Source organism: Aplosporella prunicola (genome assembly GCF_010093885.1).
Source record: "Aplosporella prunicola CBS 121167 unplaced genomic scaffold K452scaffold_1, whole genome shotgun sequence".
NCBI classification, from domain to species: Eukaryota; Fungi; Ascomycota; class Dothideomycetes; order Botryosphaeriales; family Aplosporellaceae; genus Aplosporella; species Aplosporella prunicola.
The window spans coordinates 943,691-959,523 of NW_022983529.1; the positions used below are offsets into that span (position 1 = coordinate 943,691).

Sequence of the window (15,833 nt, forward strand, 5' to 3'; positions counted from 1 at the left end):
TAGCCTCTGTTACGAGGCGGATTTCTCGTTCTGTTTTCTTCTTTTTTTCATTTCTGGGTTTTTTCCAATGAAATTTTTTCTTTTCTTTTTTTTTTTATTTCAACCTTCACTTGGGTGCTCTTGCCGTCGTTGCTTGTTTACTCCAGCGTAGTGTTGTTGCTCAATTTAGCGCTTTTTTTCTGCTTTATTTAGCCTCCGTGTCTTCGCGCCCGTAAACTACCTATCCATCTCTTTTTCCCTGGCCCTGGCCTGCGAGGACCTCTTCTGTGTGTGCTTCGCGAGTCTCGTTGCCGCATGCGTTTTTCTCGTTCTCGTTCTCGTTCTCGTTTTGCTGTTCATTGCGAGAAGGAGGGAGGTCGGGGAAGGGCTTAATGGGGACGAGCTGTCGAGCCGAGAGACTTACTTGGGCTCGTGGTTTTGGGGGAGTGTTTAGGAGGGGTTGCGTTTTACGCGCGCTCCAACGTACAGTCCTGCTTGAGGAGGAGGAGGTCGTGGTGGTCGTGGTGGCGGCGGCTTGCGCTGGCTTCTGCTCTGCTTTGCCGTGCCGTGCCGTCTTCTACGTTTGCGCGACAGCGAACTAACTACCTAATCGCCATTCTTATACACACTTTTTTTGGTTGTTGTTGTTATTGTTGTCATTGTGGTTGTGGGGAAGGCGGACCCGTCAACGTCCATCTCATCTCATCTGATCATGCCTAGGTAGGCTTGTCGTCGTCTGGCAAGCACGGGTAAGTCCGGAGGGCTTAAGTACCTGATGAAATATATACACCCTGACTGCTACGTATGCATGTATGTATGTACGACGTCGTCCCTATCGTACCTACCTACCGTGTTATGCCTAGCTAGCTACACACATACACTGAAGTACAAGTAGATAAGATAGACAGACAGACAACCAGACAGAACAACCCCGCCCCGCCCCACCCTTGCAGCCCTTGCAGCCCAGTCCATGCCCAGCCCAAAAAAAAGCACTAGCGCGCGCGCAAGCAAGCATGCATACATAACCCCAACCCCAGCGCAGCCTAAACCCAAGCCCGCTCGCCCGACCGACCTACCGACCTCGGCCTGGGCCTGGGCCTGGCAGTAACTATTCCTACTCCTAGCGGCACGGCACGGCATGGCATGGCTGTCGCGCCCGCCGCCACGGCGCGGGGGCGCCCGTCAAGGTCGTGCCAACCTAAATGCCGTAAGTGCCAAGTGCCGCGTGCCTTGTGCCTGTGCCTGTGCCTGTGTCTTGTGCTTGCGCTGTTGCTTTCTGCTTCTGCTTTCTTGCGCTGCTGCGCTGCTGCGCCCTGATTAGTAGTGAGTGAGTAGGAGTGGTTGGTAAGCAGTATGTGTATGTGTATGTGTGTGCGCCACTATTACTAGGAGTAGGTAAATGCCTACTTAGTACTTATGTACTGTACCTACTTCGTACGAGGACTCTAGCCCCTCATCCCCTCACTCACTCACTCACTCACCATTTACTACACACCACCACAGCTTTTCACTTCCACAACATCCCCACTCCCGTCCCGTCGCCACTCCCCAGGAACGCGCGGCGCATGCATATCCATCCTCAGCCCACACAAACTCTCTCACACTCTCCCTCTCTCACTTACACACCAAGCCAGCTCAGCACCCCCTGTCGCGCCCAAGCTGACTCATCGCGCCTCTATCCCCTCGCGCCTCGCCCCTCGCTCCCTCCCCAACCAGGCCAGGCACCCCCAGCCCACGACCCAGGTATCTTACCACACACCCACACACACACACACACAGAGAGAGACAGCTAGCGTGACCGCCTACGCCCCTCAGCGCGCACCCGCCCACTCCTGCCGTGATGCCGCCAGCGAGCGAGCGAGCTAACCGTAGCGCGCCTCCACCACCACCACCGCAGCTAGCTACCACCGCAGCTACAGCAGCAGCGGCAGTGAGGTGCTGCTGACGCTCACGTCAGAAACGCCGCCTTCTCACCCCTCCCCTAGTAGGTACGTAAGTAAGCCACTCTCGCTAACCCTACCCTACCCTAGCCAAGCCAACCCAAGCCAACCCAGCCAGAGAACAAGCACAAGCACAAGCACAAGCACAAGCACAACGGAAAGGAACGGAAAAAGCAAGGCTGCAGAGCCCGCGCCCGCGTCGTGGCGTGGCGTGGCGTGGCACCACACCTCACTGCACTGCACCACCAGCACAGCACAGGCACGAGCGCGCTTACCCACCTCCCCTCCTGCTCTTACGCCTGCTCTTACTCTTACGCCTACGCTTAGGTATTTACGTCGCAACGCAACATAACGCAAAGCCGCATCCCGGTACATACGTACATAGCTAGGCCGTGCTGGGCCGAGCCGGGATGGGACGTGTAGAGGCGTATTCTAGGTAACGGTGCCTACCTACTCGTACGAGCACGAGTCTAGTCGTTGTGTGTTGTGGACCTGAATCTTTGGGTTATCGGCCTACATGCAGTAGGTTACTGTACTTATCTATCAGTAACTCCATCCCGTCCGTGTGCGGCGGCTACCGCCAGGCCGCCCTTGCCGCGCGCGTGCGTGCCCAGCATACCGTACCTAGCTATGTATGTATGTATGTACCTAGGTAAGTACATGCGCTCTCTGTGCGCACCCAGCCGGCCAGTTAGCCTCGATTATCGACAAATCCAGCGCGCAGGCTCGGGTCGGGTTGGACAGAGCGATGGGACACCGACAGTGGTGCTGGCGTTCGCAGCAAAGATAGGCGCTTCTGAAGAAGTGCGTGCGTGCGTAGGACGTACACTGCATAGGTAGGTACCTACAAAGCGCCCACCCACCTACCTACCTCGCAGGCACAGGCACAGCCTACAGCCAAGGAGCCGGCCGGATAGCCACATCCAGCATGTATGTGTGTACGGCGCGCGCGCGGCCAGGCACGCCTCAGGGCCTACACTGAACTGACGGATAACGCTCCGCTCCGCCTCGCCCACGGGCGGCGCAAGGTTGGGCCGGAACGGCTGCTGACTGACAGACTGACAGGTTGGCAGGCAGGCAGACAGGCAGGCAGCCCGCAGCGCAAGCGCGTAGCATGGCGTAGCATGGCATGCGCGCGCGCATCCAGGCCCGGCAGCCACCTCCACCTCAACACCACCTACCTACCTACGGTCTCCCATCCATCCACCCATCCGTCCGTCTGTCCGTCCATTCAACACCGCGGCCACAATGGATGGCGTAAGCGGCTGGCCAGCTTGCCTTGTCAGGAACGCCCGCACACCAGACCAGACTGGCCAGGGCATGGCAGGACAGGCCAGGCCAGGGGTGCCTGACGCGCATCGCATCGCATCGTAGCGCATGCTGCGAAGAGGCCAGCAGGGCCGGCGCGTGCGGTTTTGCGCGGCTGCGACTGGGTGGGTGATGCCATGGATTAGAAATCAGAACGACGTGCCTACCTACCTATCGGCAGTAAGGCAAGGCAAGGCAAGGCAAGGCAAGGCAAGGCAAGGCAAGGCGAATCAGCCACGCTACCTAGGTACCTACCTAGGTAGAGAGACGACAGCTCAACTCAACTCGCGGCGGCCGGCCTGCCTAAGAGTACGCACTCGCGTACAAATAGGTAGGAGAAGAAAAACGCCCTGGATGGGTACCTAGGTACGATGATGTATGCATGTATGTATGTATGTATGTAGGCGGCGCTGCCGCCTAGGTGCTTGCCCTGCCCGCCCTGCCGCCTGCCTAGGTATGTATGCGCGTGCAGCTACTGTATCCAGCACTATCCATCATCGCGCGCGCCCATGGCGCCATCAGAGGCACCGCGGCACTGCGGTGCAGCCAGTAGCCAGTAGGCACGGCGCAGCCACGCCACGCCTGCTGCGGGGGATCGATGGGAGAAACCGAGCCGAGTCGAGTCGAGGCGCCGTCTACTCTACTCTAGGCCGCTGCCGCGTGACGGGGCCTGACAGTGGCGGCCAGACCCGCGCTGTGTGCCTTGCCGTCGACGACGCTGGAGAGACGGACAGGGCAGTCTTACCAAGATACGAACGAGTACGTACTCTGTCCGTACCTACACGGGTTTTCGCAAGCTAAGAACAAGGCCTTCTGCCCACCTGCTTGGTGCTGCTTATGTAGTGGTCCACGTGGCAAACAAAACACGCGAATGGATGAGACGTCAGATTCGTGATATTCGTTTGCTACTACCGTAGTTGCCATCGCAATGCCATTCGTTCGTCTCTCGTTTGCTCATCGTCAGACGTGTGCCATCCATCCAACCATCACCAGTCGGGGAAACCCTCGCTCCTGCCAAAGAAAAGAAGGAAAATATGTCGCCTGAAGAAAGGAAAGAAGAAAAAAGGGGGGTGAAGAACTACAAAATCGTAAAGAAAAAAGTGGAGGGTAAAGTGGTGCTGCCGTTATCATCATCCTTGTCGTCGTCGTCGTCGTCGTCATAATCGTCGATTTCTTATCGTGGTGCAAAGCAAAGTCTATTAAAGGGGAAACAGAAATGAGAAAATGTGGGCAGGACAAACAAACGTTCGTCTTAACCATCACCTTCTCGACGGACCCGAGGTAGCTAGTAGGTCGCCGGTGAACCTCTGAAAGAGCTTTCCGGCGGTACTGCGCCCAGAGAGAAAGTCTTCTAGCTTCTCTGCGAACGGGTCTTCGCCTCTCTCCAGCAAATATTTGCCGCGGTTGTCAAACCGTGGTGGAAGTTCGACCGTTTCGCTTGAAGAGCCAGATGAAGGTGAGTCGGAACGGTTGTCGTGGCGGCCGTGAGCATCGTCATTGCAGTCGTGGTCGCCGTGTCGTCTGTGCCGACCTCTTTCTTCGCCGTCTAGCAGGTCATATACGTCGTCATCAAAGTCATCATGTTGCATGCGTGATCGTTCTCGCTCGCGATCTGACGGTTGCTGCTCAGGTGGTAGGTCAAATTGTACGCTCTTCGGTGATTTGGGAGCCTGTGAGATATCGCTTGGAGAAGGTGCCTTTAGACCATCTTTTGAGTCGTCAGTAAAGCACTCCTAATTGGTTTCCCTCCAGTCCAAAGAACGACGGACTAACCGCGTTTGGGGTGCTCAGAAGCAGACGCAGCACTCACATTCTCTCCCCGAGAATATCGGGGGTCGTGGCCATCATAGGGCTCCTCGGCACGCGGCGGTGGCGCGAAGTATGGCTCTTGGTGCATTGGCTGGGTCGGTCCAGGAGTTGGGCCGTAGTCTGCCGGATTGTAGGGAGCATTGGCAGTAGGTTGCACAGGATAGCCTGCACCAGTCGGTGGAGGGGGAAATTCGTTGGTTTCAGGGTAGTACCGCCCAGTGGCAGGAGGATAGCCACCGCCGACAGGTGCATACGGCTCGTGCGGATAAGGATCATGGGGAGTGTATGGATCATGAGGGTATGCTCCAGGAGGATACCCACCAAGAGGGGGAGGTGTATAGCTGTTTTCGCTGTAAGGTGTTTCCTCTGCTTGCCCTGTTCATCTGTTAGTTGCGATCACTTGTCAAAGTTGTTGAAATCTCTTACGCTTTCTTTCCCTCTCCGCCCTCTTGCGCTCACGTCTCTTCGCAGCTTCGTGGGCCGCTAAACCAGCCGCACCAGCGACCGCAGCAGCTTCAGCTACTGCTCTTGAGCGACTTCGGCTTCGGCTGCGGCTCGAGCGGCTATGGCGTCTACGTCCGGAATCGCTAGAAGAAACGGACGAGCCGCGGCGTCTACCCCGGTAGTCGGCTGGATCGTCATGATGGCTCCGACTCCGAGATCCGCGCCGTGCGCCCGCGGCCGGCTCGACGAAGATAGGATCACCGCCGTATACTACAAGAGCAGGGTCACTCGCCGAAGCGCGCCGAGATCCTGAGGGTACCGACCTGGATCTAGACCTGGATCTAGATCTTGACCTCTCTTCCTCCTTTGCCTCCTTTTTGGCCTGATTCTTCTCGTACAGGCCAGCCAGCGCTGCCCCACCCAAACCTGCTGCTGCAATAGGAGCTCCAGTACGGAGACGGCTGCGGCTACGGCCTTTGCGGCCGTGGCGGCTTCGAGATCTGCTGCGAACTCTCTCGACCAATCCAGCCACAGCAGCGCTGGCAAGGCCGGCTTGAGCCATGCGTCGATTTTTGTGTTCGGGATCACGGTGTTTGCTTCTTGACCTCGATCTCTCAGGACTGTAACTTTTGTTACTGACAGCACCCACGGAGTGCCGGCGTCTTCTGGACCGGCTTCTGCGGGGCTCGATCGCGGCCATGTTGTTGCCCTTTCCACTGCGGCCGGCGGCATATGCCAGAGCCCCAACAGCTGCAAGGGCAGCGACACCGGCAACTTTCTTTGTTCGAGAAGCAGAACGGGACCTGCTACGGTGGTGGTGTCTGTGGTGTCGGCCACGAGATTCAGACCTGGATCGAGACCTGCCAAAGTGGCTCTTGGCACGAGTGAGAGCCTCCGCACCGACAGCACCTAGAGCGCCATAGCCCAATGCCTGCCTAACATGGTGGCCTTGCTCCTCGCCTTGCTTCTTGCGGTGATGCCGAATGAGTTCGGCAGCTCCGATACCAGCGACAACACCTTCAGCTAGGTGCCGACGATGGTGAGGGCTAGAATCGCGGCCCCAGGATTCTTCATGGGTCCTCCGAACATATTCATATTCATCGTCGCTATGCCAGTCATGTTCGGCGCGCCGGTCACGGCCGCGCTCCCGCTCGTCATAGTAGTCGTCGCGGTCAAACTCCCGCACCCTGCGCTCGTAGTAGTAGTCTTCCTCTTGCGGACGTCTGACGACCTGACGATCATCGATGTCGGATCGCTCGATAAACTCGTAGTGAGGCTCTTCCCGTCGCAAGACAATTTGCTGCCTCACCGGCGCTTCCTGGACAATAATTGGCTGCGGATTTGACTGCCGAATGATGATAGGCTGCGGCGGCGGCTCGGGCCGCGAGAAGTACTCGGTCGATTTCGAGTATTTTTCGAGGGCGTATGGTTCATGAGGTTCTTCCTCGACCTCGCGCTCGATGCGCCACTCGCGAACGCGATGCGGGGAAGGTGAACGGTCGCGCTCGATCACGTCGCGCTGGATGCGATACTCATGAACGTCATGGCGTGGTGAAGTCTCGCGCTCAACAAAGCGATACTCGCGTTCGCGCTCCTCGTCTCTGTCGATAACTATGCGCCTTCTGATTTCGGGTTCCGAATCGCGCTCTCTAGTGATGATGCGAGTCTCATCGTAGTCGAGGTCGTCGTAAGAGCGGTCGGGGACCTTGTAGCGGCGAACGGTAATGGGACCTCTGCGCGACGAGCGCGACTGCAGGTCCCAGTCGCGCTCGCGCTCGCGCTCCTTGTAAATAACGGACATGATGGTTGGTAAAGTGAGGCGGTGGCAGTCGGTCGTGGAGCACAGCGGTGCCGGGAGCCGTCGAGTCTTGTACGAGATGCGAGCGACGGCTAGCGCGCAGGGCGCGGGGTCTTGTGGAGAGAGCGAGGGCCAGTGGTGACGATGTCAGGCGGGTGGGTGGCACCTGCAAGCAGGCTGTTGGCGGAACCCTGGCTTTCGGGCTGTGCCGATCGCAGCTGATGAGCCGACGAAGGATGGACACGACTGACAGCTTGGCGGAAGAATGGGGTAAAGGGAGGGATTGTCGGCGATGAGCAGAGAGATATAGGTGTGAGATGGCAGCTTCCAAGGAAACCTTCTACCGCCTTCGACCGTCTTGGATGGGCTTGCAGGACCTCGTGAAAGCTGATGACGTCGATGCGCTGCTCGGCCTCGGCGTCCACAACGCGACACTTCAACAACATTAGATGAGACACTGTCAGCGGCACGCGCATCTGCCATCCACACCGGTCACCGGGTCTACTGCTCTCGAGAGCCTCATCCTTCGCCGTTTCAAAAAAGGACACCTATTGGACCTGCCTTGACCTCCGCTCCAACCTCCGGCGCCTGTTGGGGGCCGGCTTATCTTTAGCACCACTCGCCCCTTCAGCATAGCCACTGTTTTGATGAATTCTCACTGGCCATGGGCTGCGCTTCGAGGCCCTAACTCGAAGCTCTCGTATTGTTCCGAGTTTCAGCTCACGCTTCATTTGCACTTGGGTTGGCGCCAGTGCGCTCCTGCTGCCTAATACATATTCGTAGGTTGCATATGTATACACGCTCTATCAGTTGACCGGCGAACTTGAGAGTCCGATATTGAGGCTTGCTTTGGCTATGTTGTGAAACTGCGGCTTCTGAATAAGTGACCGGTGGACTCAAAGCACTGGCAAGCATTCACCACCTCTCAGCCTTCCCGGCGGCAACGATAATAGCGGATTCTTTCCAGGAAAGGCTCATTCCAACGCTTAAAGGACCTTATGCTACTCAGGCTAGCTGAACGGTGTCCCCACAAACTAACGAAGGTACGTAGGTCATTTTGTTGCCTACCCTGTCCATTGGGCAGCAATGCGACACAGTTGACCGGTTTATGCCCAGGAATCTATGGTACGTATTCAAATTTTACTAGACGCACTTAAACCGTCTGTGTTTGCCCATCCTTTCGCTGGGTTGCTGTCACTACTACCTGCCCTGGACACGTGCATGCAATAGCCAACGGGAAAAGTTAAAGTGTGACAAACTGCGAGAGCTGGTTTTGGGCTTGCACGGTACTACTTCACTGTCTCTTTTGGCTGAAAAGACTATCTGGGCTCCACAAAACATTTTTGTACACTGCAGGCAGGCACCCAAGACCACTTGTAGTTTTGGCTAAGTCCAGTGGAGCTCTCATAATGGCTGATGCTTTCCTAGAAAGTTTGCTTGGATGCTAATGGCGGCCACTTCATAATCTCGATCCAATCACCTTGCACCACAACGAACGGTCAACCAGGCCATAGTGAAATATTTCCACGTGTGAAAGTCAACATGTGATAGATGCACATCAAGCACAACTGAAAATCTTGGATTCTGCCTAACGTCCCCTACCGTCAAACGAGCCTCACCGTTCAGCGAAACCCACCAATCAGAGTGCGGAAAAGACCCACACAGCACGCTCTAATTGGTGGTGTTCGCTGAACGTTGAGGCTCGTTTGACGGCAGGGGACTTTAAGGGTTTTTAGTGTGATTATACTAATTGATATTGAAAACTGATTTGTTGAAAGGTTACTGTTGTAGGTGGTCTTTGACTTGGGCACGTGCAGAGTTTATGTCCTGCCTCATAGGGCTAGCGCGAAGGCTTAGTCAACCCTGGCACCTTCCGTTGCCTAACCAGCCCGTCGATTGCTCGTTGGCAAGCGGAGATGGGATTTCGGAAACGGACATTTCGTATCGCCCGAAGTTCCGAAGGATAAAACGAACTAATCAAATTAAGCAATTGATTGGCACTTATCCATCTATCGACTGGGCTAGAGTACAGTTATTGAGTTTAAACCATGGCGGCACACGTTAGTGGCGTGACTTGGTAGACCTCCACTTTGTCCCCCAATTAGAGAGTTTGGAGGATGAGGGACTATGTGCGTGTATAAAGCAAGAGCAGAAAGCTCACTTCTTTTCCAACTACATTCAAGACGTGTACCCTTTCCAATCAATCGCAATTGTTTGCGCCCAGCCACTATGCCAGAGCACTCGGCACAATTCCACTTCCAACAGCTCCCCGGGCTCGTGCGCACTGCGCATATCGTGGGCGTAACGAGCTCAGCTTTCCTCTCTGGTACGCATATACGTGAAATATGATGCCGACGTCACTCACCAACTGTTCTCTGACAGGGTACATTGGATGCTTTAGCATCGCCATGGTCCCTACGCTGGGCCTCGCTCCAGCACCGCTGCTCGCTCAGCAATTCGAGAGCGCGTATAACATCGGAGCCTCTACAGCACCATTCCTGGCTTTGACGGGTGGAATCTCGTTTGGCTATCTCATGTGGCAGCGTAAGTTGATTTTAGCCCCACGCCATGTGCATCGTGACATTGTGCCTTTGCGCACGATTTAATAAGGTGTTTCGGCACATTGACCGTGCAAGATGCCGCCAATGCGCTGGTAGTTACAGTACCGTTGACATACTGGCTTGTTGTAGAAGGCAAAGCGCTCACCGGCACGGAACTCAATCCGAACTCGACGTTCTACCTCTACTCTGCTGCAGCAATCTTGATTCCTAGCATTGTACCTTTCACGCTCTTGGCAATGAAAAGAGTCAACAACAGGCTGCATGCCAAAGCGGCTGCGCTGAAGAACGCGCAGCCCGGCGATGATGCATGGAATGAGGTTGGTATCCCTGAGGAGGATAAAGTCAAGACGCTCCTTGGCAAGTGGACTTGGTTCAACGCAACCAGATCGGTCCTAACGGGTGTCGGAGCCCTGTGCGGAATTCTAGCGGTGTCGTGAAGGCCAAAGGCCATTGGTCTGTGGGAAGGATATTGGTTGTGGAGAGATGCTGTATATAAAGCCGCACATGACGTGACGTAGCCGTCAATTTCCAATGAGGAAAAAAATAATTGTTTATGCTTGAATTGCTCGAAACGAAATCCCAGCAAGTACGTAGTAGGTAAGATGCAGGAGAACATGGTGGTGGTGGTGGTGATCGATAAGGTCACGTGCCGTGGATGAGCCGAGTCGGCCCACAAAGCCCGGCGAAAATGAGTGAGCGTCGCAACTCCAACGACGACACCGCCAACGACTCTACCTCACACACCATCCGTGACCCCATACAACCGTCAAGATGGTAAGCTTTTGATTCCTTATCTGCCGAAAGAGACTTTGGAGAAAACGCCGCACGACCTTCACGCAACCCGCTGGACGGTGGCACTCGGACGGACGATTACGACGATTTCGAATCTCAACTCGCTCGGCCTCAAAGCACACGAAAGTTCTCGAGACACCTACCTCGGCGCGACGCGAACATGACGGCTTGTTCTACGGCAAAACGCTCGCCATGAATTCTCGCTCGAAACCAGAATTGAAAGAAGAGCGAAATATTTGCGCCCGCTCACCACCGACAAACCGCCACCTCACTCGCCGGTCAGAGTCGACCTCTCGAAAGCTCGAATACGTCCACGAAGAAGCATCACATTCACACCACGGGTTGCGAGATTGTTCGCGTGCTGCTGGAACTAGACAAAATCAAGGCTACCGCCGCATGTTGAAGAACGGCGCTGACGGAACTCTTCCTCTAGGTCAACGTTCCCAAGACGAGGCGGACTTACTGCAAGGGCAAGGGCTGCAAGAAGCACACCCAGCACCGTGTCACCCAGTACAAGGCTGGCAAGGTATGCGATCTACGAACGCCACCGAGCGCCAACAGCTCTAACTCTTGACTCGTATAGGCCTCCCTGTTCGCCCAGGGTAAGCGTCGTTATGACCGTAAGCAGTCCGGTTACGGTGGTCAGACCAAGCCTGTCTTCCACAAGAAGGCCAAGACCACCAAGAAGGTCGTCCTGAGGTTGGAATGCACCGTCTGCAAGACGAAGGCTCAGCTCGCCCTCAAGCGCTGCAAGCACTTCGAGCTTGGGTACGTTTATTCTACCAGCGGCTCCAAAAATTGGCAACGTGCTAACAATCTTACTACAGTGGTGACAAGAAGACCAAGGGTGCTGCCCTTGTCTTCTAAGCGTTTCCTTTCCGTTTGCATGTCCTCAGCATGGTTTCATGTGGTGCATTTGGGGGAACTTCTTCGGCTTATGAGGGATGGAGTGTGCTGGCCAACATGGTTCGGACGTTTTTCGCGGTTCAGAGGACCGCTCATGGTACAAAATAAATCCACAATGCGACTGGGTTGAGGCTTGCAAATATCGTCCATGATATATTATGTGTGCATCTTAACCGCACAGAGCGAGACCACTTTTCCCCGGCTTGTGGCTCGGAAACAAACAAACCCCTCACGTCGCACGCGTACCTAGTACAGGAGTTTCTCCGTGACGCCTGACATCATGATGAAGTTTGGCATTACCGCGAACAACGTGCAGTACGTCCGCAAACTCAATGCTCCACCCCGAGTTAAGTTAACCTAATAAGTCAAATAAGTATAGCTGTCATCGCATTGTCGTACCTGCATGATGACGTTCCCACTTCTATGTCCGACATAACATCCTGCGATGGTTAAAAGCTCTCTCGGTCTCGCGGTTGCAACATAAATTCTTCCTCAACATTCCAATCGTCGGTAAACCCTCACAACTCTGGTTTTTGCGATGTTGCCATTTACTCTTGCTGCATTGGTCTGTCTCCTAGGTTTGGGTTCAGCTCAAGACCTCATCTCAGATCCAGGAACCGCGGGACCCCCACTTGAACTGGTGCACTTGTACTACGATGAGTGGCCAACGGGTGAGCTTACCTGGACACTCTTCCCAGATCAATATTGGGCTAAGACAATGTTAAGGCATTGCTGTATCGTCTACTGGGCGCATGTTTTCTAACTATCCCCCCGGATTCGATCCAAACAACACGAACAACGGTCAAAATGGCAAATACACCGTTGCCGAGCTTACTTCGAACACGACAGAGAAGGCTTATCCTACTGTCGAGATCAACAATCCACCAGGTGGCGCTATCAACTACTCCACCTACCCTGCCAGTAAGTTACCTTTTCAAAAAGAGCAGAACAGCAGCCCCTGATATTCGAGCAAAGGCGGCGCAAACTTTCAAGACCACCTCATTGGCGTCCAATCCGTGGTGATTGACCCTCTGGACCGCCTCTGGATCTTGGACACCGGCCGTGCTCAAACTCCTAACGGGACGCTCGTTCCGTCTACGTACGGTGGTCCCAAACTCATCGGTGTGGACCTTTCCAACGACACTGTTTTCAAGACCATCGTCTTCCCTGCCGACGTCGCGTACTCGGATTCCTATCCAAACGATGTCCGTTTCGACCTCCGTCCTGACGTGACGGCTTCCGGCGCGGGTATTGCGTACATCACAGATTCATCCGACGAGGGACGTAATGGGATTATTGTCGCCGACCTTGGGACCGGTGAAAGCTGGAGGCACTTAACCGGCAACCCTAACGTTCATCCAGAGAAGCAATTCGTTGCGAGCGTTTGGGGTCAAACGCTGTATTCAATCCCCGGCCCGGACATGCCACTCGCATATTGGACAACTGGAAGCGACGGCATCGCACTATCTGCCGATGGTGATGACCTCTATTTCGGACAGGTTGCAGGCAGGTATTTACATTCAGTCCCCACAAAGTATCTCCGCGACCGCAGCCAAAACTCGGACCTGTTAGCGCAGGGTTCCATCCAGAGCCGCGGCCAGAAAGGCGTTAGTGATGGGTACGAGACTGACTCCAACGGTCTAATTTTTGTGGGCAACATGGAACAAAATGCTGTCAACTGGTTCAACCCACAAAACGCCACGACAGAGGTGTTTGTCCGGGACCCGAGGATCAATTGGGTCGATACTAGTACGTTTTCTCATGTCAGAGGGAATATAGTTGGCTTGTAAAATATGCTAACAACGAATAGTGTCAATTGGTACGGACGGCTATCTATACTTCACCGTTAACCAGCTTTGTTTTGCCTCGTCGTTCTGGCCTGGCACAGACAGACGGCAGCGGCCATTCGCGCTGTTTAAAGTGAAGCTTCCTGATGGTGGAAGCAAGGTTTTGCTGCGCTAAACATACTTCCTACTCTATCGTATGTTGTAGAAGTTTAGTGTGAGCCAAATGTTTTTGGTCTCCCAAATCAAGACGCTTTTGCTCGCGGGCATGTCAATTAGTCATTGTTCTGGATGTTTGGCTATTGAATCCTCGAATAGGCCTAGACCGATTTCTAACGCAAGCTCCTCAACCTAGGTAATGCAAGCCTTTGACATTCAGGTGGTTCCTCGCTCGCCTAGGAGAGTATCTGAAATGGGTAAGCTCGAACCATTTATTCGCTCTTTCCTAAACAGCTAACTCAACTCAGTTGCATCTTGCAGACCACACCTTGCTTGATCATCCACTACGGTCCGAAAAACAACATTTCATTCAATCATCCGCTACGTGCGTGTACTTTGTCCATCACTTATATACCCACGACTCCCTTATTTGCTATGGAGCAGCCAGCTTCTTTTACCACTGCAGTCGTTCCGCCTGGTCCGAGGAGGTTGCTTACTAAAATCATCGATCACAATGCGACCTTCTACCCTACAAAAGTTTACGCCGCCTTCCCACGAACCGAATCAATAGAGGATGGATTTCGGGAGCTCACGTACAAGGGTTTCTCAAATGCAATCAATCGGGCAGCATGGTGGCTTGACGAGACTTTGGGCGGATCCGTAGACTTCGACACGGACTTGAGCACTTTCGCTTACTTCGGTCCAAGAGACATTAGATATAGCATTCTCGCAGTGGCGGCCATCAAAACAGGCCGGAAGGTAAGACATAAACAGACAATAGAAGAGTGAACTCGGTGATGCTGACATTGGATACATGACAGATCTTGTTTCCGTCCAACGAGTGCTCTGAAGTAGGACTCCTTTCGCTCATGGATGACACAGGATGCACAGACGTGATACTTGGACCGGCCGAGATGTCCATGCCACTCATTGAGCTGGCGCTCGCTCTAAGGCCAGACGTGCGTCGTTTCGTTGTGCCTGGGCTGGAAGAGTTGGTAGATTGGGAAGAAGTACCGCAATATCCCTACGATAAAACTTTCGAGGATGCGGAGCATGACCAGTTCATGATTCTGCACACCTCTTGCACAACGGGTGTGTTTGAGGCTCGTTATGCGCTAGTACTGCGATATCAAGCTGACTCTAGCTTTGTAGAGAAGCCAATACCAATTTTGTATTCAAATGGACAAGTGGCGACCTTGGACGCTCAGAGGCATATGCCAGAGAATGAAGGCTTGTTGTGGTGGCGGTTGCTCCCAGGCAAGCGTCTTCACTCGTCAATGGAACTACAAGTATGGACTCTCATTTCATGTCCCAAGCCCAAGCTTATGCTCACCATGGTCTAGATTGCCCACGTATTCTCGTGTCTACTACTTCCTGTGTACTTTGACGCGACAATCGTTCTCGGGCCAGGGGATCAACCCTTAACCGCATCCATGCTGGAGCAAATCTACGACCTCGGTGCTGTCGACGGAGGACTATATTCGCCGTTCACCATCGAAGCAGCCTGTCACTTTCCCATAGCGTTGTCAAAGATGAAGAAGCTCGACTTCGTCATATACACCGGGGGAACGCTCCCTCGCGCCGCCGCCAACGCCCTCACCAGCGACGGCACCACCAAGTTACACTGCATGCTCGCCAACAATAAGGTCGGCGTATTGCCGATCTATTTGCAAAAGCCACGGGAATGGTTCTGCTTCCGCTTCCATCCTTGGCTCGGCTACGAGATGAGACGGCGCAACCGTGATAGGCGCTTCGAGCTCGTCATCCAACGCACCCCCCAGCTTGCGGCCTTCCAGGGTGTATTCTATATGAGCCCTAGGGCGAGGGTTTTCAGGTGCCAGGAAATCTTCGACCCACATCCCGATCAACCAGTGCTCTGGCTCTACCTGGGCCCCGCTGATGCTATGATCACTTTCGCGTACGGAGGAGATCTTGACCCGCTGCCCATGGAAGAAATCATCCGCCAGGACCCGCTGATAAATGCTGCTATCATTGGAGGCAATGGAAGGCCCAGGCCGTTCCTGCTGCTTGAGTTGGCAGCGGACTTTGAAAGAGTGAAAGAGGTCGTCCTGGACAGAATCTGGCCGGTAATTGATGCGGCAAACAGGAAATGTCCCGAGTACATAAAGCTGACGAGGCCGTTGGTTCTTTTCACTGATCCGGGAGTACCACTTCGCAGAACTCTGCCAGGAACTGCTTACGTGGACCGATACAGGAGCTTTGGGGATTACCAAGAGGATATTGACGAGCTGTACGATCGTTTCTTCATGAAGCAGATGGCGCTACCGCTGCGTACCAGATAAAAGAGTAATGAATTGGCCGCACATTCTTGTTGCAGTATCTTCCAGTAAGC

At 54.4% G+C, this 15,833-nt stretch overlaps 6 protein-coding genes across 6 annotated transcripts; 5 read left to right on the forward strand and 1 right to left on the reverse strand.

Annotated features, from left to right (window-relative positions):
* The first annotated feature begins 101 nt into the window (after positions 1-101).
* On the forward strand, positions 102-751 carry K452DRAFT_282360 (uncharacterized protein). Its single transcript, XM_033539574.1, has one exon. The coding sequence runs from the start codon at positions 372-374 to the stop codon at positions 579-581; it is 210 nt and encodes a 69-aa protein (XP_033403062.1). The 5' UTR covers positions 102-371; the 3' UTR covers positions 582-751.
* A 3,566-nt stretch (positions 752-4,317) lies between these two features.
* On the reverse strand, positions 4,318-7,540 carry K452DRAFT_348109 (uncharacterized protein). Its single transcript, XM_033545519.1, has 3 exons — positions 5,463-7,540; positions 5,001-5,411; positions 4,318-4,935 (listed from the first exon to the last, which is right to left on the reverse strand). Exons 1-3 carry the CDS (start codon positions 7,279-7,281, stop codon positions 4,487-4,489), a joined length of 2,679 nt encoding a protein of 892 aa, XP_033403063.1. The 5' UTR covers positions 7,282-7,540; the 3' UTR covers positions 4,318-4,486.
* A 1,919-nt stretch (positions 7,541-9,459) lies between these two features.
* K452DRAFT_282362 (uncharacterized protein) lies at positions 9,460-10,448 on the forward strand. The gene is made up of 3 exons (XM_033539575.1): positions 9,460-9,604; positions 9,661-9,822; positions 9,969-10,448. The coding sequence occupies exons 1-3, from the start codon at positions 9,508-9,510 to the stop codon at positions 10,274-10,276; spliced, it is 567 nt and encodes a 188-aa protein (XP_033403064.1). The 5' UTR covers positions 9,460-9,507; the 3' UTR covers positions 10,277-10,448.
* Positions 10,449-10,548: 100 nt separating this feature from the next.
* Positions 10,549-11,775, forward strand: K452DRAFT_282364 (uncharacterized protein). Its single transcript, XM_033539576.1, has 4 exons — positions 10,549-10,613; positions 11,065-11,157; positions 11,215-11,399; positions 11,459-11,775. Exons 1-4 carry the CDS (start codon positions 10,611-10,613, stop codon positions 11,496-11,498), a joined length of 321 nt encoding a protein of 106 aa, XP_033403065.1. The 5' UTR covers positions 10,549-10,610; the 3' UTR covers positions 11,499-11,775.
* A 300-nt stretch (positions 11,776-12,075) lies between these two features.
* Positions 12,076-13,499, forward strand: K452DRAFT_348110 (uncharacterized protein; the record flags this gene model as incomplete). The annotated part of the gene is made up of 4 exons (XM_033545520.1): positions 12,076-12,208; positions 12,264-12,458; positions 12,513-13,286; positions 13,348-13,499. 4 exons carry the CDS (start codon positions 12,076-12,078, stop codon positions 13,497-13,499), a joined length of 1,254 nt encoding a protein of 417 aa, XP_033403066.1.
* A 416-nt stretch (positions 13,500-13,915) lies between these two features.
* On the forward strand, positions 13,916-15,783 carry K452DRAFT_293797 (uncharacterized protein; the record flags this gene model as incomplete). Its single annotated transcript, XM_033541620.1, has 4 exons — positions 13,916-14,239; positions 14,302-14,572; positions 14,633-14,769; positions 14,824-15,783. 4 exons carry the CDS (start codon positions 13,916-13,918, stop codon positions 15,781-15,783), a joined length of 1,692 nt encoding a protein of 563 aa, XP_033403067.1.
* Positions 15,784-15,833: the final 50 nt, after the last annotated feature.

What these genes read in the sequence shown, in the direction of transcription:
- K452DRAFT_282360 (XM_033539574.1), top strand. Translation starts at nt 372, where the DNA reads ATGGGGACGAGCTGTCGAGCCGAGAGACTTACTTGGGCTCGTGGTTTT.
- K452DRAFT_282362 (XM_033539575.1), top strand. Translation starts at nt 9,508, where the DNA reads ATGCCAGAGCACTCGGCACAATTCCACTTCCAACAGCTCCCCGGGCTC. An exon ending in GAGCTCAGCTTTCCTCTCTG is followed by an intron (nt 9,605 to 9,660) that starts GTACGCATATAC and finishes GTTCTCTGACAG; the next exon opens with GGTACATTGGATGCTTTAGC. An exon ending in TGGCTATCTCATGTGGCAGC is followed by an intron (nt 9,823 to 9,968) that starts GTAAGTTGATTT and finishes GGCTTGTTGTAG; the next exon opens with AAGGCAAAGCGCTCACCGGC.
- K452DRAFT_348109 (XM_033545519.1), bottom strand. Translation starts at nt 7,281, where the DNA reads ATGTCCGTTATTTACAAGGAGCGCGAGCGCGAGCGCGACTGGGACCTG. An exon ending in GGCGGAGAGGGAAAGAAAGC is followed by an intron (nt 5,412 to 5,462) that starts GTAAGAGATTTC and finishes ACAGATGAACAG; the next exon opens with GGCAAGCAGAGGAAACACCT. An exon ending in TTCTGAGCACCCCAAACGCG is followed by an intron (nt 4,936 to 5,000) that starts GTTAGTCCGTCG and finishes ACGACTCAAAAG; the next exon opens with ATGGTCTAAAGGCACCTTCT.
- K452DRAFT_282364 (XM_033539576.1), top strand. An exon ending in CCCAGTACAAGGCTGGCAAG is followed by an intron (nt 11,158 to 11,214) that starts GTATGCGATCTA and finishes TGACTCGTATAG; the next exon opens with GCCTCCCTGTTCGCCCAGGG. An exon ending in TGCAAGCACTTCGAGCTTGG is followed by an intron (nt 11,400 to 11,458) that starts GTACGTTTATTC and finishes ATCTTACTACAG; the next exon opens with TGGTGACAAGAAGACCAAGG.